Source organism: Otolemur garnettii, unplaced genomic scaffold (genome assembly GCF_000181295.1).
Source record: "Otolemur garnettii isolate 467f Iridium unplaced genomic scaffold, OtoGar3 scaffold00014, whole genome shotgun sequence".
NCBI classification, from domain to species: domain Eukaryota; kingdom Metazoa; phylum Chordata; class Mammalia; order Primates; family Galagidae; genus Otolemur; species Otolemur garnettii.
The window spans coordinates 14,463,784-14,489,743 of record NW_003852409.1 but is presented as its reverse complement, the minus strand read 5'-3'; the positions used below and the strand labels follow the sequence as shown (position 1 = coordinate 14,489,743).

Here is a 25,960-nt window from a genome sequence, read left to right as displayed (position 1 = left end):
AGGATTTTGTACATGTTATTTTTATAGTTGTTTAGACAGACTGTTTTATCTGTTCTCTGTTACTTCATCTTAGCCCTGTACGTTATTTTTCTGTAGAAAATTAAAATGCCTCAGGGTATAATACATGTGCATGTGTGTTTTTTTTCTGTGTATTTTCCCAACTAGGGAATGGATAGATGAAAATTTCAATACGATTTAATTTTATTGGCTGTATAAAGTTGAATCACCTGTAAAAATAATTATAATAACTCATTTGGCAAGTACTGTGTTATTAGATGCCTAAATTGTTTCTAAAATTTTCCTTTCATACGTGATACTGCATTAAACATTCTTGTAGCAAAATCTGTGCTCTCAAAATTCTTTCCACAGTATAAATTCGTATTAGTGGAGTTATATACTTTCCGATTCAGCATTTTTTCTTTTTGGATTCTTGATGTAAACCATACGTACACACATCCATAATGCTTTCCAGAAAGATTTTAACAATTGCCCCTCCACTAGAAATACAGAGGGTGCCAAAAAATGTATACAGATTTTGATAAAAAACTGTATTAAACTTATATTAAGAAAAACCGTATTAAAATTATAATAATATATGCAGAAAACAAAAGATGAATACAGGTCATGTTGAGCACCTCTTCTTGTAATTGCACAAGTCAAATGTGACTTATGTATGACAGATTTAATACAGGTTTTTTCTTTCTTAAAATGTACATCATTTTGTGGCATCCTATATATATTTGAGCATCTATTTTCCCCCATTGTGTACAAACACATCAGAAAACTATCTGTTCAGCGTTAACTTTCTTAAGCCGAGGTGCAGTTTTAAATCACTATCCTTCAATTCGGGCACTTAGTATTGATTTTGATTTATTCTCCTAAAGGTGCTTGAATTTTAAACTACTTAAAACCTTAAGTTATATTAGATGTCTCTGTCCCCAGAACCCTTTGCTGTTGGAAACTGTTATTTGGGGCTGACTCATTTTAATTACAGCCACAGACTTCTTTATTCTGACTGGCTATTTTGACACTTTGCCCCCATCCCTATTTGGTCTCTCTCTTTTTTTCTTTTTTTCTGATTTCTCTTCCCTTCATCTCCACCAATGTGAATACTGTAAATTCATATTCATCCTATTTTAGGCCATTTGGGAATGCCTTCTGATCTTAGAAACATGCGCATAGTTTAGATGGAAGAGGTATCTTCCAAGACTCCTCTGTCTGCTGTGATTGGAATAGGCTAGCTTGCCTGAGGCTTGGTTATAGAAGTTGTAATTCTCCTCATCCTGAACTATGGACTGAAAACACCATGGCTCGGCTCAGTGCTCCCATCTTAAGTGTTCCTCCATATACATGTTTTGTTCTGGTGTGGTGGCTCACACCTGTCATCCCAGCCTTTTGGGAGACCAAGGTGGGAGGACTGGTTGAGGCCAGAAGTTTGAGACCAGCATGGGTAACATAGTAAGATCCATAATAAGATAAAAAAGAAAAAGAAACTTAGCTGGGCATGGCAGCATGTGCCTGTAGTCCCCTGGGAGGATGAGTGGGGAGGCTTGCTTGAGCTTAGGAGTTGGAGGTTATAGTGAGCTATAATGCAGTGCCACAGCATTCTAGACTGGGCAACAGAGTGAGACCCCATCTCTTAAAAAATAATGTATATGTGTGTATATATATATATATATCCTATCCTTTAAGTTCCTTCCCCCCAAGGTGGGAATGGCAGTTCCCATTTATCTTTGCATTGCTCTGGGCCCCTGTGCCAATGGCTGAGGGTTGCGGCATACAGATACTAAGAAGATCAAGAATTCAGACATTGTGGACCTTGAACTCTGGAAAGAATAAGGGAAGTACAAAGTTTGTTTCTTACCCCAAAAGTATAATTTTTCTACTTTTTCTTCTTTTTTTCCCCTACTTTTCAGGAGGATTTTCTCAGTCTTTGTTGACTCCTATTCCTTTGCTCCCCCTTAAAATGAAGATCCTGTTCCTTCTTTCTCTCTTCCTTCATGACAGATCACACTTGAGTTTGTTTTTCTCATACTCAGAGATCTGAGCTTGAGACAGTGAGTTTATTTACATAAGTTTTGGCTGTTTTCTAGAATCCTGGACTCTGAACTGATGAAATACATGCCAGATCCTGTGATTATGTTAATTGTTTCTCTTTCTGCAGTTGATGTGAGCAGGACGGGCTACTTGTAGTTCTCCTATGAGTGCATCAGCTCTGGGCCAGGTGGAAAGGAGGATAGACTTTTAGTCCAAATTTAGAATAAAAGGTCTGACTGAAAAGCTGGAGAAGCAGATGGAAAAACTGATCCTGTAAGTGGAAAAGGAAAGATTTACGAACATGAACTATATCATCTTCTGTGAATATGTTGAAGTGAGATCTTAGGCCTGATCCTCTGAGGAGGAAAATTTCTGCAGCCACAGGTGGTGATAGCATTTTAAAACAAAGCATGAGGAACTTATTTGGTTTCTCATGTCCTTTTTAATTTCTTTGTTCTGACTCTGCCTGTGAAGCAAATGGACTCTGAAAGTGATCAGGGCTTCCTCCATCCCAGCTGGACCATTTGCTGCACTGTTTTTCTAGGAGGCAGTGGTAAGGATAGGTAGCCCGGATGAAAAGTTTAGCCTGGCCATTCCTTTGTCACTGTGTTTTCCCCTTTCTTTTTCCATTTTGGTTCTTTATATTTGAAATTGTAATTCTATGAGCTTTAGAAATAAAACAGTATCAGTTGGCTCCTTTCTTAAAAAGTGAAGCATTTTCTCCTTTTTCTTGGGGTTTTTCTGGAGTTTTCATCTTAGCTAATTAATTATATGTATTTTGGTTGCATGACCATTTTCCCACAGGAGTTATAGTGCATTCTTTTTTTGTCACCATTATGATCATAGGCATTCTGGGTTTGCCTGGATTGACAGGATGCTGTTGTTAAAGTTCTCCTGAGCACATTCTTTTGATTGGTCAAATGAGTAATTATATTAAGATGTTGAGTGGAGTTTTCAGGGAGAAATACATCCTGCTTATATCTGAAAGTGCCATGTTCTTGTGATAAACAAGTAAACAACAGGTCAGCTAAATGAAGAATTTCTGAGTCATTCGTATTTCTGACAAAATCTTGAAATTTGTCCCTTTGTCTGTCACCTGTTAGGGTCAGGATGATGGCTGTGGCCAGCTCAGAGTTGATTTTTTTTTTTTTTTTAAATCCCACTTTTTTTTTGCAGTTTTTGGCCGGGGCTGAGTTTGAACCCGCCACCTCCGGCATATGGGGCTGGCGCCTCACTCCTTTGAGCCACAGGCACCGCCCTCCACTTGGTTATTTTTAATAGGATTTTTTTTTTTTAAACTTTTGAAGCTTAGTAACTTAAGCCTGTGTTTCAAATGTAGATTATTTCATATTTTTTCCTGTAATGTGGTAAGCACTTTAAAAAAAATTGCAATAAAATACACATAACAAAATTTATCCTCCGATTAAAGTGCACAGTTCAGTAGTTTTAGGTACTACCATCATTCACACTGTTGTACAAACGATCTTCAGAATTCTTTTCGTCTTATAAAACTGAAGCTCTGTGTTCATTAAACAATTTCCCATTCTTCCCTCCCCATGGTCTCTGGCAACCACTGTTGTACAGAAAGTCTCTATGAATTTGACGTAGCTTACCTTATGTCTTTTTGTGACTGCTTATTTCAGTTAGCGTAATATCTTTGGGGCTCATCCATGTTGCAGCATGTGCAAGAATTTCTTTTTAAGGCAGAATAATATTTCATTCTGTGTGTATATAATTTTTGCTTATATCTGTTCATCCCTGTTGGACACGCGGGTTACTTCTGCCTCTTGACTACTGTGAATAATGCTGCTGTGGACCTGAGTACACAAATATCTCTTTAAGGTCTTGTTTTCAGTTCTTTTGGATATACTTTAGAACCTCTGTAAGTTGACCATCCAAGGGTCTGTAACAAACTGGTCAACATACAGAGGTATGGAATATATACATAAGGAACTAGGCCTACTGTACATGTACGTACATGCAATACATGTCTAGTCTGTGAAAATTAGGTCGACTTAAGGAAGTGGTCCGTGTAGGGAGGTGGTTAACCAGGGATGTTCAACAGTCTGTACCCAGAAACGGGATTGCTGGATCATATGTAATTTCATGAAGAACCTCTATCCCTGCTTTCCAGAGTGACTGCACCATTTTATGATCCCAAGTATACAAAGGTTCCAATTTCTTCATATCCTCACTCAACAATTTTTTTCCTTTGGTTTTTTTTTTCTTTGATAATGACCATCTTAATGGATATGAGGTGTGATATAGCTTTGATATGTATTTCCCTGATAATTAGTTGCATTTGTATATCTTCTTTGGAGAAATGGCTGCTCAGCTCTTTTTAATTTAGTTTTTTTTTTTTTTTTTAATGTTTGAGTTGTAAGACTTAGGAAAGTGTACTTTAGTTGTATGCCAGTTGTTTTTCTGTTGTAGCTTTATTTTCTGTGCTTCGTCTCCATAATCTCTAATCTAGTGAATTCCATCATTATAATCACATGTGCTTTCCCCCAAGTCAGTGTTCCATGCATCAACTTGGTTTTTCTGCCATGGCACTTGTATCTTTTGTAGTTATAAATTTTTAATTTCAGCGGTCACATTAATTTTTCTTATATTTAACCTATATATATGTTTAACCATATATAATTTTTATTGATACATAATTGTATATGTTTTCAGGGTCCATGTGATATTTTGATAGATTTATGAATGTGCAACAGTCAAATCAGGGTAATTGGGATATTTAGGGTAATTGGTTCACCCTAGTGAATCACCGGACACTAGATTTTATTCCTTCTATCTAACAGTATTTTTGTCTCCATTAATCAACCTCTCATCTCCCTCCCTGTTATCTTTCCCAACTTCGGATCACCACCAATCTACTGTTTCTTTTCATGAGATCTGTACTTTTCACTCCCACATATGAATGAGAACATGTGATATTTGTCTTTCTGTGGCTGGCTTATTTCTTTTAACATAATGTCTTCTACTTCCCTCTGTGTCACTGCGAATTCTTTTTAATGGCCAAATAGTATTCCATCACGTATATGTCCTTTTCTTTATCCATTTATTTGTTGTTGGACACCTTGGTTGATTTCATATCTTGGCTATTGTCAGTAGTGCTACAGTCAACATGGGGGTGCAGGTATTTCTTCAGTACACTGATTTCCATCTGATAAATGGTGAGTGGTAGGACTTTTGGATCATAGTGTCATTCTGTTATGAGGAATGTCCCTACTGTTTTCTATAGCGGTTGTACTAATTTATGTCCCCACCAAGAGTATACAAGGATTCCCCTTTCTTCTCATAATTAAAAAATATATATAGTAGATATTTGTTTGGTAAATAATGGTAGTTATCACTGTTACTATGTTCATAATATAAATATTACTCTAAGCTTTTTACAAGCTAACTGAATATTTGATGATATCAAGTACCTTTGGTGAATTGTTTAAGTGCGATTATGGAAAGGTAATTTCTTTTTAAGGAGCTTTTGTTTTGAGGACAAAATAGCTAAATATAGTTAATAGGCTGAGCTACTGACATTATCTGTGTATATCTAATGCTGGGTTATTTATAGATGAAATTAAATGGTATCTGGTATTTTTTTCTTCTACTTTTTTAAAAATATGATTTTTAATTGACATAGTAATTATACATCCTTAAGGGCATATATGTATCCAATATGATATGTCACATGTATACAATGTGTAATAATCAAATCAGGGTAATCAGCGTATCTATCATCTCAAACCTTTATCATTTCTTTGTTTTGGAAACATCCAACATCTCTCTTCTGGCTCCTTAAAAGATACAACAGATTGCTGAATTCACCCTACAGTTCTTCAGAACACTAGTGACAGCTTATTTCTTCTAGACCAGGTGTAGTTTTCTATCCCTTAACCAACTTCTCTCTGTTTCTACTTTCCCTTTCTAGTAACCACTGTTAAACTTTCTACTGCTATGAGATCAATTTTTTCAGCTCTCACATGAATGAGAACATGTGGTATTTATCTTTCTGTGCCTAACTCCTTTCACTTTACACAATGTCCTCCAGGCTCATCCACGTTGCCACAAATTATGACAGATGTTTGTAATTTGAAGTGTCAGAGGCTCTACGAGGCTTGCTAAGAAAGAGACATCCCTCCACCCTCCCTCCCACTTTGTCTTCACTGGAGCTACCATGTTTTAGTGGCATCATTTGATATTTTCATCAGATCCTTCAGATTTTTACTTTTTAAATTCTTTTTTTGCTGTGTACAATAGGTTGTTTGGAAATCTATATATGTTGTGGAACTCTAAGATTTTTCCTTTGACTCTTTGACTTTGAATAACTATAGTTTTACCACGTGGAAGGTGTACCATATGCACACTGCTGACCTGTGCCTCCTCCTACAGGTGGTTAGGTCGTGATTTTGACTAGGCCGCTATTCAGTGTTATGTGCTGATGACCTCACTAACGTCATTCATACCTGAGCTGTGTAGAATCCTATGAATCCTCCTCTCATGCAGATATTTTGTTCTCCTTTAAGTTAATCATGGTTTTGATGTTTGCCTGTTTTTTTGTATGTTTATTACTCATTCAATTCCAAATGCTCTCACGGTTGGAAATCTGCTCTTGATATATCCAGATGGACATTTATTCTGTCACGTCTACCTTCTGAGTTTTCTTATCATCCCCCTGGATCTTCCTTCAAAGTTATGTCAGGAATTCTCTTTGTTTTTCTCCAGTATTGGACTCCTGTTTCCTGTACCACGTGCCAGCCTTTTTCTTAGTTTCCTCCCTGCTTGGCAGAAGAATATCTTCTAGTAGAATTCTAGGTGGTCAGTTACTTTCTTCACTGCTTCATTGTCTTCTAGCCTTTAGGGTTGCTGTTGAGAAGACTGAAGAGTTTCTGAATTGTGATCAACCTTTGTTTATGAGTCTGTCCTACCCTTTTTCTGATATCCTAGAGGATTTTTTATTTATATAGTCGCTAGGCTGTGCAATAGATCTCTTGAACTTATTCCTCCTATCCAGCCATACTATGTATCCTTTGACCAACATCTCTCCATCTCGTCTCCCTCCCAGAGGCTAATCACACCGGTCTGATCACACACTTCTATGCAATCAACCATTTTAGAATTTTGAACGACTATTTTTAAACATCTTGGGTTTGTTTCAATGAGTGCAATATCTTCTTACATTGCTAATTTTTTTTTTTTATCTGCTCCAATTCCAGAGAGAAAATATTCCCAGTCTCAGGCCTTAATGATATAAGACTAGCCCCAGATGCTCAGATTTGGCTTTTTTTTTTTGGGGGGGGGGGCGGGAAACCAGGTACTAAGAAAGACAAGCTATAGCTCTGGCCTTTCTATAGCTCATCTTGTTCCTCTAGGTTTGAGGTTTAGGGTTGTTCTACAGAGCTCTCTGAAGACTGATACACAAGTTTGAAAGTTTTCCTCATTTGACCTAAATTGTTATACATCTGTAATATATTTCCTTTTAAAAAAAATATTTTGATAGATTTAGGAATACATATGATTTTTGGATACATGGCTGAATTGTACCGTGGGACATCTGTTCTTTCAGTGTGCCCATCACCTTCAGGATGTACCTTGCACCTGACAGTTTTTCTTTCCTCATCCCCCTCCTGCCTTCCCTCCTTCTCAGCCTCCAATGTCCGGTGTGTCACTCTGTGTGCCCTTGTGTACCCATAGCTTGTCTCTGACTTATAAGTGATGAGGACGTGAGGTATTTGGTTTTCCATTCCTGCCCTTACCTGCTGTAACAGTTTTCTAAAATTTTCAGGATAAATTGATCCTTTTGTAATTTCATCATTGATGGCTTCTTCTCTCCTCGTTCAGTACTTTTTGTTCATCTAATTTGTACTGGGGAGGAAGGCTTGAGGGAGGGGAAGGGAGGGCAGAGGCTGGGTGGTGGGAGGGTGATTGGTGGGACCACACCTATGATCCATCTTACAAGGGTACATATGAATCTTTCTAAATGCAGAATATAAATGTCTTAACACAATAACTAAGAAAATGCCATGAAGGCTATGTTAACCAGTTTGGTGAAAATATTTCAAATTGTATACAAAACCAGCACACTGTACCCCATGACTGCATTAATGTACACAGCGATGATTTAATAAAGAAAAAAATAAAATCTTTACCCATGTAGCTTTTCTCTCTGCTGGAAGGTCTGATTCATCTTCTGCTTCACTAATTTTATTTTCTGCTTTGTTTTATCTTCTGTTCTCTGCTTTATTCGTTGTTTCCATTAAAGTACATAACTTAGATTTTCTTTTTTCTGGTTAATGTAAATTCTTTTCTGAGCTCACATTTCACTCCTTGAGTGCCTGCACCATGTTCAAAGATGCTGCTGTGTCCTTAGGCATTGTAAGAACATGAGCTAGAAATTTTCTAAACTTTTCTCTTTTATGTAGTACACCTATTTCTTAAGGAAGTATTTGCTCTCATTCTAGAATCTTCCCTTTTTTTTTCTCCCATTTCATTTGCCTAGTGGATTTGTATTTTTCTCCACTGCTTATCCTCAGAGAGAGAAGTCAGTGTGTATTCAATTTTGGGTATTGGGCCATGTTCTTTCAGGAGACTTATGTGAGTCACCATTTGACTCAAGCCCAGATGAAAGAAAAAGGTTAGATTTGTAGTAGATTAACTTACCAATTAGAAATTCATCTTCCTGTGAGGCCTGGGGAGGGAGCCAGCATCAGCTCCAGAAGTCATCAGAGAAGGTTGCTTCAAACCAGGGACTTTCTTTTTTTGGGTGGGTGGGGGGGAGTTAATTATTTGATGCCTTTTTTTCCCCTTTTTTTAAATTGATTATTGGGGATTCATTGAGGGTAAAAGAAACCAGGTTACACTGATTGCATTTGTTAGGTAAAGTCCTTCTCACAATCGTGTCTTACCCCCAAAAGGTGTGGCACACACCAAGACCCCAGCCCCCTCCCTCCTTCCCTCTCTCCGGTATTCCCTACCCATCCCTCCCTCCTCCTTTCTCTCTGTGCTCTCCACCAGGGACTTTCTTTTAGGTATTTGGCACTCAGTATCAAGGTCATTGTCAGTTGACAAGACTGCCCTTGCCAGAAGCCATCTCATGGTGTTTTTTGTGGCAGTCATCATGGTCACATGTAAATGAGAAGTAAGTGCAGCCAGGTTGCATGCTGGCTTGGCTTCGGGAGCCAGGAACCCTTTTAAAGGAGTGAATGTATTTTATATGTACCCCCAAATCTCCCTGGCTTGGTTTTTCCTCAGCTCCCGTCCCTCTAAACTAGGGGTATCATTATGGGTTTACTGGCCTCTCATTGGCTTATTTTTCTGTCCATGCAGTTGCAGATTCCCATGAATGTCGTGTCAGCCCAGCTCTTTTGTCAGCCTCCCACATCAATTCTTTTTCCAGTACATAGTTCTGGAAATTTAAGCAACAGTTGGGATCCATCTGCCATTTCCAGTGCTGACTCAGGATACTTTCTGGACTTATAATCCACTGGCCATGTATTTGGTAATCTGGCACAGAGAAATTAGTCTATGTTGCTTTCTTATTTAGGAATTGTATCTTATATATGTGATTTGAATTGTAGAGGGAAGATATTAATTCATAACCAGTGGCTGAAGGGAAATAGATGAGTGGCCCAGTAAAGAAATAAGTGGTCAAGCTCATTTTTTGTTAGAGACAGAATCTTACTTTGTCACCCTCAGTAGAGTGCTGTGGTGTCACAGTTCACAGCAACCTCCAGCTTTTGGGCTAAGGTGATTCTCTTGCCTCAGCTTTCTGAGTAGCTAGGACTACAGGTGCCTGCCACAATGCCCGGCTGTTTTTTTGTTGCAGTTTGGTGGGGGCCGGGTTCAAACCTGCCACCCTGGGTATATGGGGCTGGCACCCTACTCACTGAGCCACAGGTGCCGCCCAAGCTCATTTTTTTTTTTTTTGCAAGTGAGAGGCATTAGAGGTATTTTTATGGTTTTAAGAAGAGCAATGCAGATTAGAAGATCTAGGAGACTAAAATGTGGAGATAAGTAGGGAAGGGGAGTAAAGGAGCCCCAGTAATAGCCCCAGGGCAACCAGAGAGACTCAGGTCAGTGGGGCAAACCCATACTGGTTTGTGGTTTTCCGTGGGTGAAATACAGTTTTGAAGCTCAGGCAAAGGAAATGGCGAGCTAGGTTGAGGGCAGGTTAGCAGACTTACGGAACAGATATTCAAGCACATGGAGGAGTTCAGCGGGGTGAGTTTCCTTAAGAATTCTTGTTCAGCTCTATAGTTGATCGTCTGTGGCTCTGATAAGGGATGGAGGTAGTCTGCCAAAGGGAACCGGCTTATTTAGTTGGAGACTGAATGGTATTATTACTTAGGATTTTGTCTTTTTTTGTCTTGTCTAGTTCCATGATCTGTGCAGTTTTTTAAGAAAGTTGGGAAGTAGGCTCAGCGCCTGTGGCTCAAGCGGCTAAGGCGCCAGCCACATACACCTAAGGTGGCGAGTTCGAATTCAGCCTGGGCCCGCCAAACAACAGTGACGGCTGCAACCAAAAAATAGCCGGGTGTTGTGGTGGGCACCTGTGGTCCCAGCTACTTGGGAGGCTGAGGCAGGAGACTCACTTGAGCCCAGGAGTTGGAGGTTGCCACAGCACTCTACCCAGGGGAATAGCTTGAGGCTCTGTCTCAAAAAAAAAAAAAAAAAAAAAAGGAAAGTTGGGAAGTAAACAGATTTCATAGATGTAGTTACTCCCTAGGGGGTTGATTTTTATCTTTGAACTAATGTTGTTTAGCCCCTTGTATTTGCCAGAGTTAAGTAACCATAGACTATTTTATAAAGAGTTTTCATAATGTACAAATGGGTTCCACAAAAGGATCAAAATGAGGTTGCAAATGTTTTAGGGAAAGGCAGTTAATTTTTTGTCTCATTTTCTTCTTGAAAATATGAATCTAACAATATTACATCTTATTAGGCATCTTAATGAAACATAAAATCAAGATCACTTTTTTTTTTTGGAGACAGTCTCACTTTGTCACTCTTGGTGGAGTGCTGTGGTGTCATAGCTCACAGCACCTCTAGCTCTTGGGCTCAAGTGATTCCCTTGCCTCAGCCGCCCGAGTAGCTGGGACTACAGGCATACACCACAATGCCTGGCTATTTTTAGAGATGGGGTCTCGCTCTTGCTCAGGCTGGTCTTGAACTCCTGAGCTCAGGCAATCCACCTACCTCAGCCTCCCAGAGTGCTAGGATTACAGGCATGAGCCACCATGCCTGGCTGAGGGTCACATTATTGAAGTTTTATATAGATGAGAACAGCACCAGGTTCTCTGTTTTGGAGTTACTCTGCAGGCCATCTGGTTTTCCTCCTCCTTTCTTCATTTCCTTTCTGTTTAAAGATTCCATGTACTTCCCATCTCTTCTTAATTTTCTGTCAGTTGGAGAGTTGGTCTCTAGAAAGAACATGGGCCATCGAGTCGGTCCTGGTTCAGATCTCCCCTGACTTACTCCCTGGCTGTGTGACTGTGTGTATATTGCATAACCTTTCAGAGGTGTCTCCTCTATGAAATGGGTTAACGACCTCTGCCTCAAACTCTATGTGAAATGCTTGGCATCTGGTGGGCTTCCATTAGATCCCAGTCTCCCATTGTTCCCTCTCCTGTTGCTAGCAGTGATGTGATAGAGCACGTTTACTTTGGGCTCACATCTATTCCTATATCCCTTTCTTTACTACAAGCTAGGTGGTTGTATCTGCCTTTCTTTTAGCCGACTCTCTGTATTATGAATCTTAAAAATATTCTGGTTAACTTGCTTAATGACTTAGCTTAGCTAAAAGGATATTGGACCCAAGTGCACAGTATGAGTTTTTAAGACTCGAACCTTACCCATTTTTGTGTTTTTTAGTTACAATGCTATTGACATATTCATCTGTCTATCTCACGTACAAAAGAGCAAGATAATGGCAACTATACATGTATAGGAGAGAAGAAAAATGAAAGTAGGCATGGCCACAGATGATGCCAGAAATAAGTTTAGTATAAACAGTGTTCCCTGCAGTCCTGTAATTTTCTTGGAGTAGGCATGGCACTTGGAGTCATTATGAAAAAGAAAAGGAATCTTTGTGTACATATAGCTTTTTCCTGTGCTGTTCATTTAACACCTTTTTCCTGTGCAGTTTTTTTTTTTTTTTTCCTAAAACCGGGACTAAGGAGATCATTGGTATCATCTCAGGGCAGGTATGGAATGAATTCTATGTTGAATGTTAAGCCAAGATAGCTTGAGAATTTTACTATTTATTTGTTAATAAAAATAATCACTCTAACAGAAGAGAAGCAATTAGGAGATTCAGCAATTCTAAACTAATTCTAATTCTAAATTAGAACCTAAAATGGTCAAAACTATAGTATGATGAATAATACACAAGAACAGATAAAAATTAGAATTTAAAGTTTATATTTAACTTCCTTTTTATTTTTGAGACAGAGACTCAAGCTGTCACCCTGGGTAGAGTGCTATGGCATCACAGCTCACAGCAACCTCAAACTCTTGGGCTTAAGCGATTCTCTTTTCTCAGCCTCCCAAAGTAGCTGGGACTACAGGTGCCCACCACAATGCCCGGCTATTTTTTGGTTGTGTTGTCATTGTTGCTTAGCAGGCCCGGGCTGGGTTTGAACCCGCCACTCTAGGTGTACTTGGCCGGCGGCCTGCTGATTGAGGTACGGGTGGCGCCTAAGTTTAACTTCTATGATCTATCAAACCTAGATTGAAAAGCTTAGCTGGTGACTTGGCCAGCATCACTTGGCCAACACAGGGTACCAGGATTAAATGTTCAGTTCTACCTCTTCTACTGCACAAAACTTGGATCTTGTGATCTCTGTGGTTCATTACTTTTACTATTCTAAAAAGTCTCATCTTCTAGTAGTTTAGAAGTGTTCAGGTATCATTTTGCATGTTGATGAAACCAGAAAGTTTGTGTATAGAGAGAAGTTCCCTGAAGGCAGAAGCTGGCTCAGTCTTACTCATTGTGTCTCTAGTTCTCTGTAGATGCTAAATAGATAGCTTTTGAATGAAGAAAAGGATACTGCCGAGTGGTATGAAAATCAAAGAAGTTTTCTTAAAATAATTATCAAATTTGTCTTTTCTTTTTTTTAAATTTCTTATAGCATAACTGTGTACATTAATGCAATCATGGGGTATAGTGTAGTGTTTTTATATACATTTTGAAATACTCTCATCAAACTGGTTGACATAACCTTCATGTCATTTTCTTAGTTATTGAGTTAAAATGTTCATACTCTGCTTTTAGAAAGATTCACTTGTACTCTTGTAAGGTAAACTATAGAGGTGACCCCACCAATCTCCCTCCCTCCCCCCATCCACCCCCATCACCTCCCCCTCCCATCCCCTTCCCATATTCTAAGGCTATAATTAGGTTATGACATTCCTATAAAAGCTATGAATTAGTTTCAAAGTAGGGCTGTGTACATTGGATACTTTTTCTTCCATTCTTGAGATACTTTGCTAAGAAGAACATTTTCCAATTCCATCCATATAAACGTGACCAAATTTTTCTTAAAATGAAAAATGTTTACCTTCTGGACTAAATTGCAATGTGGAAACAATCAGATAAGGCTTTGGAACGGTAGGGCCATACTTTACTGTGGGGAATTTAGTATCGTTCTGAATTTTTTATGTTTTTGTTGGGAGAGTCTCTCTCTGTTGTAAGACGAGAGTGCAATGGTGTCGTCATAGCTCACAGCAACCTCAAACTGTTGGGCTTAAGAGATCCTCCTGCCTCAGCCTCCCAAGTAGTTGGGACTACAGGCCTGTGCCCCATGCCTGGCTAATTCTATTTTTAGGCGAAATGGGGGGTCTTGCTCTTGCTCAGGTCTGGTCTTGAACTCCTGACCTCAAGCGATCCTCCTATTTATGTCTCCCAGGGTGGTAGGATTACAGGTGTGAGCCAGGGCTCTGAGGTTTATTAATGAATATCAGTAAGAGAAGATCTGGTTATACTTTGTGTTTACTTAACATCCTCTTTTTAAGGCTGTGAGGAGGATTTTAGAAAGGTAAAAACGTGTGGAAGTCTGATTTACAAAGCTCCTCACCTGCCTGTCTGAGACTCTGACTCTTCTGACCAACTCCTGTAATGTGGAAGTTTCTTTAATCTTGAAAATGGTAACTAGGTTCCTTGAGAAAAGGTAAACGTGGAAGCGCTTACTTTCTGTTTCATGCTCGACTGGAAGTTGGGGTTTTTGCTATAGGCCTTTGTTGTACCATTAACTAAATGCATAATTCTAGTCCTGTCTCTAATCCAAGCCTCAGGTTTTCATCTGCAGATCGCTAGGGTTGAACTGGGTGCTCACTAACCACTGGATGGTGTAGTCCACCCTCGTGTGCGGATTCTCTGTCCACAGTTTCAGTTACACACAGCCAAACTCAGTCCAAAAATATTAAATGGAAGAATTCCAGAACTTTAAATTGCTTGCTGCTCTGAGTAGCATGATGAAATCTCCCACCATATTGAGGTGAAATCATTTCTTTGCTCAGGTTACCCACAGTGTGTACGCTCCTTACTCATTGGTCACATAGTAGCTGTCATATACAAGGTTCAGTGCTATCCATAGTCCCTGTTGTATACAAGGTTCAGTGCTATCCATGGTTTCAGGCATCCACTGGAGATCTTGGAATGTGTCCCCTTCAGTAGCTATTGTATACAAGGTTCAGTGCTATCCATAGTCCCTGTTGTATACAAGGTTCCGTGCTATCCATAGTCCCTGTTGTATACAAGGTTCAGTGCTATCCACGGTTTCAGGCATCCACTGGAGATCTTGGAATGTGTCCCCTTCAGAGAAGGGGGGGCTACTGTACTCCCTTTGCCCCTGTGAATATCTGTCAGCTGTCAATTGTGGACCATTCATTTCCTGTGTTGTTTAATGACAGGATGGCTTCTCCCCATGGCTCACCCTCCCCATCTCTGTAACTTGAAGCTGCCTTCCCAAAACAGTGAGGTGGTGCTCAGAATTGGATCCAAACCTATGAAAATACACCCACTTAACATCACTTGATTAAGAGTACAGAAAGCATAGCTTTTAGATCTTAGATCTTCTCTACCTGGTTCCTCTTTTCATTAACCTAGTATTTGACACTTGGTATAGGGAGTTTTGCCTCCTCCGGCCGGTGGTACTTCACTGCCATGTGCTTGTCCTCATACACTAAATGTGGGTGTTCCTATCCTTTTCCAGGTACACAGTTTCTCCTAGCATGACCTCGATCTGATCAGCACGCACGAGAACTTGATTCCCGTGTCCTGCACCGGAGAGCTGGGGCCTGATCACCGCCCACACTACAGAGCCGTCATGGCCGCTGCCTCTCCCTCCACTCCTGTCATTACACAGCCCCAGGTGAGTGACCCAGACTAGCATCGGGGTGAGCTAATCATAGTTCTGTCGAATATTTAACTTGACTTTAAGGATGTATGCTTGACACTCGGGATCATGTATATTTCTCTCATTATCATTTGGTGGGTCTTTGTGGATAATGGTGCTTTTGTGAGTGAGATGCCATTTCGTTCAGAAAGCAGCTGGAACAATGAACAAGTGATTTTAGTGAACTGGCCTCTGTTCATAGGGGGCCTTGATTTTCAGAGCCTGGCTAGCCTGTTACTCTAGGCGTCAAGCTCTAAATCAAGATAACTCGTTAGTAAATCCTGCCATTTTCCACGCTTGGCTTTTCTTGGGTTTAATAAAATTATTTCAGAATAGTTCTAATCTTAGAACAAGTTTTCTGGGTGCTCTCTTATTGTCTTCCTCTCGTAATTATCACTTTGCCTTGACCTGTTCTAGGAACTTTGCAAGCAAAATGCAATTCTAGAAGCTTCTGAACAGCAATCACAGGAGTTACTTTCTCAGTGCTGTGAAGAGCAGGAATGTGGTTGGGACATTCATTGTTTAGATTATTTTACAACCTGATCTAGTTGAGTACTTACTGAACTCCTTCTTGTTCAGTGGGTTACATGGTACAACGTGGACATAGACTCTGGGGTTGTTAGGCCTCAGTTCACAGCCCCGTTCCCCTGATTGCCGGATAAAGAGCCTCAGGAATGCTCACCTCTCTCGGCTTTAATTTCTTCTCATGTAATCAATCGTAGCTCACACTATTGTTATACGGATTCAGCAATAGAACATATATGAAGTATATGTGCTCAGTAAGTACAGTTCTCTATTTATTCTTTTATCTTTTTCTCTTTCTAGAGTATGACCTCCCTTCTCATTTATAAGAACCATTTTTAGGCCAAGGTTAAAGAAAAAAAAGTCTACCTTCAAGAAAAAGCCTTATCGATTGAAATTTGAACCTTGATGATACACAACGTTGTTTCATACTTTTTTTCCTTAGCAATTTGTGGGCTCTTCAGTTTTGTCTGTAATGCAGGTAGAGGTGTATATGTTTGTGAGGAAGGGAAAAAAGAAAGGGAAAAAGCCAAAAAGGGGGATTTTTTTTTTTTTACTTCTTTTGTTATAAACTTTTTTTTTGTCCTCTGAAAGACCTGGGGATTTTATCATATGGATAAAGTTCCTGCAGTTCTTTAAGCTTTTAGTGTATTTTTTTTCTGGGATGTTTAGAATTACTGTCATCGTGTTTATTTCTCTAACTGGTAGATGGATCACTGCCCTTTCAACACTTCATTTACTCGGCCTCTTTGGTTCCCCTTACTCTCAGTAGTTTTTGTGGTGCCTTAGAGACTTGGAGGATGGGTAAAGAGATTTCCTGCCTCTCACCTGAGGTCACCATGTCAAAGTCCACTGCACCTCCTCCCAGGTAGGAACAAATCTTAGCGTTTTGTGAAATGAGTTAGGCCCTGGAACGGGTTTTGAGGACAAGGCATTCTAACACCCAGGCCTGCTGCTGTCATTTGTAAGCGTTTTTTCCATCAGCATCATCTTAGCCACATATCTTTCCTGTTACATAAGCTACTATCAGCTGGTGAGTAATATAAATACTTCTATCTGACTTACTAATTAAAATGCTTAACACTGCCCAAGGTAGAAAGAGGTTCTGTTAAATAAACACCAGGGAGACATGTGTACTCTTGTAACTTCTCTGGGGGAAAGTAAACTGGTACGGTTATTCTGGAGAGTAACTTGACAGTATCTATTAAAATTATATACTTTACACATACCCTGATCCTGGGTTGGTGTCTACGTTAGAAAGACACTCACTCAAGGAGGAGTGTATAGAAAGATTCATTGAGGCATTGGTTAAAAACCAAGAATTACAAAATTTTCTGCATATCCAGTAGTGAAAAGACTTAATAAATTCAAATACCACTCAGTGGTTAAAACGTGGGGTTATCTACAGAGCTGTATATTGCCCTAAGATATCCTATGGAAGGAATATTTCAACAGGGCAAAAATTAGATCTTGGGAGATGCAAAATCATTCCAGAGTGTAATCCTGCTCAACAAAATCTTCCTTAGCATTCAATTTTTTCTCCTTAGGGAAAATTTAAATTTATTTAAAATTTTCTCTTTAGGGTTACGAACAAGAAAAAAAAAGGTTAAGAAACACGGGTACCTTGAAGCTCTCCAGTCCCACTGCCTGAGTTGAAATCTTGGCTCTGATGTTGACTGATTACCTGAGACTGAGGGGCAGGTGCTCACCTTCTCAGTGCCTCACCCACAAAATGAACATGGCAATAGTGGAGCCAGCCTCCTGGGGTTGTTTTAAGGAATGAATGAGATAATCTGTATAAAACTTAGAGTAATGTCAGGCACATGTTACTTGATTCATGTTAACAAAAATGTTTATTTAGTGGGCCCTGTGGCAGGCCTAGGGGTACAAGAAATGAGGCTTTGGTCCTGCTAGAGTTTAGAAGTAGAGTGGGAGATACACAGATAAGGAAGCAAGAAGGCCCAACACTGTGTCACGAATGATGACCCAGCAAGTAGTGGGTGTTCTAGGGGTGAGGTGGAACATCTGGAAAAGACTTGGAGGATCAGGAAAGGTTTCTTGAAGGAAGACCACCAGGCTGGGAACTAATGACTAGAAGTTATTTTGGTAAAAGAGAAGAAGCAGCATGTGTGAATGTCAAACGTCCCAAGCTGAGCGTGAGCGAGAGAGCACAGCATTTAGAATTTAGTTTGGGACAGTTGCAATGTAGTGGGGCATGGGGTTGTTAGCGGTGATGTTCCCAGAGCCACCTCTGCAGGCTCAGCGTGGCGGTGGGGGGGGGGGGAGGGTTTCAGGAATTTTGTGAGCTGACTCAATGCTGTAGCTTGAAATCAGTGATAGTGGAATAGTTACACTTCAAAGATTGGCAAATGCTAGAATTAGCTTAAATGGGTTAGGTTATACAGTTGGAGATTTTGCAGGGTCTTGGAAGTTATATTAATGAGTTTAACATTGATCTTGAAGAGTAGTCTAATTTAATGGCTACCTAGGCTTTGGAATCTTAGACCTGGGTTCAAACCCTGACTTTTGATAATTCTGTTGAGCAGGTTGGTAGATAGGACAGTGATAGCCATTGATAGTTGGGGCACTAGGCCTACTTGGAAGGAGCCCTCTGTAAACGCTGGTGTTAGGTCACAGAGAGCGGTAACTTAACTGTTCTGGAGAGCAGTGGACCATTGAGTCACTTGGTTCCCAAGTTCCTCTGGTCACTGAGGGGCCTTCTGGCATATGTCAGCTCTTTGCCTGTAATTTGTACAAATTTTAGCCCAGAGCTGACTTGCCCTTATCCTTTCCCGCAAGCTTGTATTGAGGTCATCTCTCTTACTATCAGTCTTCCCCAGACTCAGAGAAGGTAAAAATAATTCCAATGCAGCTTCTCGTTAGGCAAAGTATAATATACACTTCGCTCAATCAGCTCAGCATGATATTGTCTGGCACCTCCACTTGCATTCTTTCGGAGTGGGAGTGAATTCAGGGACCCGTGTAAAGATAAACCCACATTCAAGTATAAAAGGCCTGAAACTCCTTTTCTAAGGCCCAAACAATTTTTTAAAAAAGCTTCTGGTTTCGTTTGTTACTCTATTCATTTGTTAACAAAGAGCATTTTTCTAATCAGTGCTGCCTAATACTACATATAAACTAATTAATACAAGCCAAATAGCTTGTGATTGTTTCAAACAATAATAGGGAAGAAAGCTTCCATTGTCACTCCTGCTGGGATTACTGTTTAGTTAGTGAAAGATAGGCCTTGTGCTTTGAAGCTGGACAAGTTTGTATTGTCTGCTTTACTCTGCCTGGACTTTAGGAGAGATTTTTGTTTTCTCTTGCTGAGAGAACACCTAGTTTTTACAAAGCTAGGTGAACCCCACAGCAAAGCTGGACTGGCTGCAGCAGGAAGACGGTTTGTTTGTAGCTGATCCGTAGTTCTGCTAGTCCAGATGCTGATAAACAGCTTCCTTTCCCAAAGGAAGCTCCAACGATGTATTTGCAGACAGGAACCTGTTCATTAGGTTGAGTTAATGGGTTCATGTCCTGTGGATGTTGGGGAGTGAGGATGGGGTAGGAAACCAACAACAACAATAACAAAACCCCCAACTTGCCATTCTCAATAGCCATATTGTTTCTAGAACTGTCTAAAGCATTACTTTAATTGTGTTCGATCAGGTTACTGTGGGTAGAATTTATTTTTTATTTTTTTTCCTTTTGTTAAGTCATATACATAGAGATCATGAATACATTTATGGATGTGTTGATTTTTTATATAATTTGGAGTGCTTACATCAAACTAATTAACATAGGTTTCACCTCATTTACTTAATTATTGTGTTAAGATATTTATGTTCTATACTTGATAGATTTGACTTGTACCCTTGCAATATACTCCACAGGTGTGGTCCCTCCCTCTATCAAACCTCCCCCCTACTCTCCCTTCCCCCTTCACTTGTCTCCTTCACCCTGGGCTATAGTTGTGATCTATCTTTCATAAGAAAGTGTAAGTAATTATAAATTGGTTTCATAAAGTACCAAGTACATTGGATACTTTTTCTTCCATTCCTGAGATATTTTACTAAGAAGAATATGTTCTAGCTCCATCCATATACACATAAAAGAGGTAAAGTCTCCATCTTTTTTAAGGCTGCATAGTATTCCATGGTATACATATACCACAATTTATTAATCCATTCATGGGTTGATGGGCACTTGGGCTTCTCCAGGACTTGGCAATTATGAATTGAGCTGCAGTGAAAAATAGGGTGCAAATATCTTTGTTGCAAAGTGATTTTTGGTCTTTTGGATATACTCCTAGTAGAGGAATTGCAGGATCAAACAGCAGGTCTACTTTTAGATCCCTGAGTGTTCTCTAAACTTGCTAATGTGGGTAGAATTTAGATCGAAGGTTTTATTTCCATTTCTAATAGAAGAGTCAATACTTCAACACCTGAATGAACAGTCTGGCTTCTCTCAAACCTAGGACTTGTATTAGAGACCAGAACAGGCATCTGAGAACTTCATAGCTTCTCACTTCTCACACCTTTAATTCCAGTGAGAAGGACTCTCCTCAGTCTTTTACAAAGTGTTTCTTTCTGCCTGTCTTTTGCTTGGTGACCATTTTGGTTTTAAAACAAGGACATAAAGATATTTTGATCCTTCCAAGTGATTTCTTCTAGCTTTCACTAAAGATGGGAGTTTGGGTAGATTTTCAGTGTCTCATCAAGAGATTGTTCCTCTAATTCTTATTCAGTGATCTGATAAAATATGATTGGTCTCTGCTTGTCTGTTGAAAGATAAGGTTATTTATTTTTCTTAAACATCATTACTGATAGTCTTTTAACAAAATATATAGTATTTCCAAAATCTACATTTCAGGAGGTTTTATTTCTGATATTAGAGAGGAAGACAAAGTAACTAAATTTCACATTTAATGGGTTGCATTGTTTTGGCTGGGCACAGCAGTTCACTCCTATAATCCCAGCTCTCTGGGGTGCTGAGGCAGGCAGATTGCTTGAGCTCAAGAGTAAGAGCGAGAACCCATCTCTACTAAAAATAGAAAAAATTAGCCAGTCATTGCATTGGGCACCTGTAGTCCCAGCTACTTTGGAGGCTAAGGCAAGAGGATCATTTGTGCCCAGGACTTTGAGGTTGCTGTGAGCTATAACTCCATGGTACTCTACCCAGGGCAACAGGATAAGACTGCTTCAACAAACAAACAAACAAAAGAAAAACAGAAAAGGGTTTTTTTTTTTTTTTGAGGTTGAATGATTTTCTTTTTCTGGTTAGAATTTTGTATTGTAGTTTTTAAGCATTCACACCAAGAAAAATAATATAATGAATTTCAATATAGCCACCACCTAGATTCAATAATTATTAACATTTTGGCATACTTGCTTCACTTGCTCTCATTTTTGGAGGGAAGAAGTATTTTAAAGTAAATCCCTGGCATTGTCATCTGTTTTTAAATCCTCTTATGTCAACCTGGAACCCCCCAAATAATCTGTTTACCTAACCACAATCACATTATCACCCTTAACAATGATTCCTTAATATCACTTTTTGCTCAGTATATTATGATTTGCTCAATTACTTTTCTAAAGCCTGTGTGCTGCTACTTTTTAAAAAGATGTTGATTAGATCAGTTTACTTTTCTGCATAAAACTATCCAATGACTATTAAAGTTTAAAAGGTGATTCCATTTTCTCTCTTTATTTTCTTATATATTTTACTTATTTTCCTTTTTTCATCCCGATTATCACTGCGTATCCTCCCTTTATTTTTCTGTGTGAGAAAAACAGATGGAAGTTATAACCAGAATATTCCACCACTGAAGAATACACATGAGACATACACTGAAGGCTCCAGAGTAAGGAAAGCGATATGATTGTTGCAACTGTTCAATTAAGAATTGCTAGTGCAGGGTGGGGGGAAGAGGAATGTGGGAGGGAGAGAGGGGGTTGTGGGGCCACGGTGTGTGACACTGCTCTTGGGGGCAGGACACTATTATTAGAGGGACTTCAGCCAGCAAAAGCAAGTGGTGTAACCTGGCTCTTTGTACCCTCAGTGGTTCCCCAACAATAAAAAATAAACAACAAAAAAAGGGAATTGCTACATTAAGGGATCATGATTACCTTGCTAATGCTTTCTTTCAGACTAAAGTGTGAATCATTAGTTGCAGTGTGAAGTATGTTTCCAGTGCCACACAGAAAAGACCTAGTGTGATCTGGCTTCACCTAACGAGGAACTGAGAAAAGAGAATGCTTGAGCTTAGATCCAGGTGGATTTTGGTCCAAATTTAGGCTGTTGTACATCATAAGTTGGGGATCTTCAGTATAGGTCTCTCTTTCACCTTTATTGTTTTTTAATCTCTAGAATTATTTATTTATTTATTTATTTTTATTGAATGGTAACTATGTACATTAATGCACTTCTGGGGTACAGTGTGGGGTTTTCACACACAATCTGAAATACTTCCATCAAACTGGTTAACATAGCCTTTGTGTCATTTTCTTAGTTATTGTTTTAAAATGTTCACATTCTGCTCTTAGAAAGATTCACTTGTACCCTTGTAAGATAAACCTCAGAAGTGATCCCTCCAATCCCCCTCCCTCCACCCATTCCCCCCACCTCTCTAATCTCTAGAATTTAACTATACACTGTGTTCATGAGTTTAAATGGCAAAAAACCTGCTAAGTGCTTTGCGCAGTTTCAGCCCTTTCGGAGGTACCTGGTTCCTTTCCTCTTCCCCATGATTGTACTGGGATTTCTTCATGGGGAGAGAGTGGTTACGAGGACATATGGGCTGTGTATGTGATGTGCTTATGTGGTGTGCCAGAAGATCCATCAAAGGAAAGCCACATTAGATAAATACTCCACGGAGAACTCCAATGTATTGCCAGGAGTAAATGCATGTGGAGATAAACATTGAGATTTCTGACTTACTCCAACTTGAGCTATGTTTCTAGCAGAAGTTAAATTTGTTCTCATATTACAATTTAGATTCATCTCTGCCTCTTTTATGTTTATAAACTGAGATAAAGTTTGAGAGGATATATTTCAGAATCTGAGAGCACATTTTGAGTTTTCTATTCATAAGATGAAATTGTACAGGGGCATGTAGGGTAAACTATAAATGACATCTTTCATGCCTGTTTATTTTTCTTCCTGTTATCCTTTCTAATTGGTTTAGTCCTTAATGACTAATGGAGCTGCTTCTTTATGCTTTAAAGGGGACGGGCCTTTGTCCCTCTGTTGTACCTTGTGACACCCTTTGCCTGGTTTCCTTTTCATACTCCCAGGTTCTTGTATTGCAACTTTACCATGAATAAATACTAAGGTGGGACAACGCCTTACTAGTTTTGCCAGCTAAGGAGATCGTAATTATAGAGCCCTGAGGATTTCTGTCTTTTGAGATCTGTACATTGCAGTAATAAGACCATCATTAAAAAATCAGCCTTCATTTGGTGTATGATGATACTGCCGATTACTAGCAGTATCGGCCTGGCATCACTTAAGAACTTCCCTTAAATTAAACTTATCCCACTTTGTTAAATGATTGTCCTAGGCAGGCTCAGGCTGAAAGAAAAGTTAAAGTGGGTGGATACCTGCCTCTTAGCATCAGACAAAATAGTTAGGGAAGGGAAGTGGAACAAATTAGCTTCTGAAAGCCTACGTTGGCAATAAAGCACCTCTCAAAAGATTTAGACAATTTTTGGTAGCCAGGGCTCCAGTTCTATAGGAAGAGGAGTTGGGTGTACTTGTTGATGAAGTAGGTGGCTGCCTGATTTCAAAGTCAGGGTGTTCAGCAGGTGATTTTAAAATACAGTAGAACCTCCATAGTTGACCACCTACCTATGCTGACCACGTCCTTAACACATCACTCACTAGTCATGAGTTACCCAGTAACATGGATAGTTTCTGCATAAAATTGCCGGTCAGCCACATGTCAAGATGTTAGGGAGGTGCTGAGTGATTCTATATTATAAGCAGCTGAGAGAAAAGGTGGGGAGAAAGAATAAAATCGGCTGAATTTGCCACAGTTAGGAATTGAGACTGAGAGAAACTTATCAGGGAACAGCTGCTTTATTAACACATTGTTGACCAGCAGTTTTATGAAGAAACTATCCATGGTAGTTTCCAGGTAAACTATCCAGGTAACTCGTGACTGGTCAGCAGTGTGTTAAGCTGACCTTATTTTCGTAGACTGGACATGCACCACATGCACATATCTGTACAGTAGGCCTAATTCCTATGTTGACCCCTCCATATGATGACCAGTTTGTTACAGTCCCTTGGGTGGTCAACTTATAGGGGTTTTACTATATTTGCACTTTAATGAGACTCTACCGGCCAGTACAGGAGGGTTCTGGAGTTTTAATTCAGGCCCGAAAGAAAGCACCATTCATCTAGATTCAGGTGTGGGCCTCGACTCTAAGGGCTTTGCGTGTTCTAGAACTTTATTTAGTGTTACTATAATTGTGGTTGGTAAGATTATTGAAGTAATCTGGCAAAACAATGGAGAGGAGGACCCAGGAAGCCTGGGGAACACGCAGGTCATAATTTAGGTCTTCCCTCTGCCATGCTGGGTGTGGAGATGACAGATACCAAGTCAGGACGCCGGTGTCATGGTCAGGTATAGATCCCCCTTCAATGAGACATGTCAGAGTGTAGTGACTCAGCTGGGAATCGTTCCAATGTCTCATGCCGAATTAGCTTGGAAAACTGGGCGACGCTGAACCTGCAGATGGGAATTCAACTCTTTGTGATGGAGAAGAAGGCAGAAGAAACAAGCTGGTAAATGATACAGTCATCAGTGATGCCATGATATTTCACTCTTTCAAAGGGTCTGTCAACAATATACGTTTACTCATAGAATTCTTAACACTTTTTGTGCATATTTATTTTCCTTAAAATTAAGAAAAAATACATTTGTCTCACTAAAAGATCAAATGCTGTTTTTCTGATTGTACATTTTCATGTTACTATTTCCTTAAGCTAGTCACCGAAAAAAGAGTTTACAGAGCGTAGCTGTTTCATAAGAATAAAAGAGTTCAATAATGGAAGGTAATAGGAGATAATGAAAACTAAAGTAGGCCTATAATCCTATTTTGGTTTATTGTATTTTATTTTTATGAGACGGGGCCTCATTCTGTTGCTCAGGCTGGAGGAATCACAGCTTACCGCAACCTCTACCTCAGTGGTTCACGACCTTCCTAATGCCTCCTAATGCCCCGACCCTTTAATATAGATTCCTCATGTTGTGGTGACCCCCAACCATAAAAATTATTTTTGTTGCTACTTCAAATGACAGTATAACTGTCATTTTGCTACTGTTATGAATCGTAATGTAAATATCTGATATGCAGGATGTATTTTCATTGGTCACGACCCACGGATTGAGAACCGCTGCTCTACCTCCTGGGCTCAAATGATCCTCCTGGTTTAGCCTCCCAACTAGCGAGGACTACAGATGCATGCCACCATGCCTGGCTAATTTTTTTAATATATGTAACCAAGACATTTGTACCTCTATAATCTGAAATTAAAATATATATATATTTTATAGAGATGGAGTCTCACTGTGTTGCCTAGGCTAGTAATCCTATTTTAAAAATTGAAATGGAATAAGATTATAAAGAAATATATTCTGTTACTAGCCTATGATCAGAATGGACTAATGGAAAATAATTTTTCATTTACTTCATAGGATAGATGATTCAGTTATATTGTTTTGATCTGTCAGTTCAAGTAAGGCCGCATTCTAGAGATGGATTCAAGCCCTCTGAGTTACTTGATTTAAAAGTTTCGGGAGTACATACGTCCCGGAGATAAAGTAATCAGTGCACAATTCTTAAAAGCAGATGTTTTTCTCTCCATTTTATACAAAAAGAAACTAATGTGCCCATTTTTTTCCTTTCCCTTCCTCTTTTAATGGCTCAGCTTGAATTAGGTTTCTTTCTTTCTTTCTTTCTTTTTTTTTTTTTTTTTTTTAGAGACAGAGTCTCACTTTGTTG

The 25,960-nt window shown here is 39.4% G+C and overlaps 1 protein-coding gene across 1 annotated transcript in view; it reads left to right on the top strand.

The window, feature by feature from the left end:
* Positions 1 to 25,960, top strand: part of LPAR1 (lysophosphatidic acid receptor 1) — a 146,732-nt gene that overhangs the window by 38,162 nt on the left and 82,610 nt on the right. The window contains exon 2 of the mRNA XM_012802345.2: positions 15,252 to 15,410. Coding sequence (XP_012657799.1) covers positions 15,366 to 15,410 — 45 coding nt within the window. The 5' untranslated portion in view covers positions 15,252 to 15,365. The remainder of the gene's footprint in view (positions 1 to 15,251; positions 15,411 to 25,960) is intronic.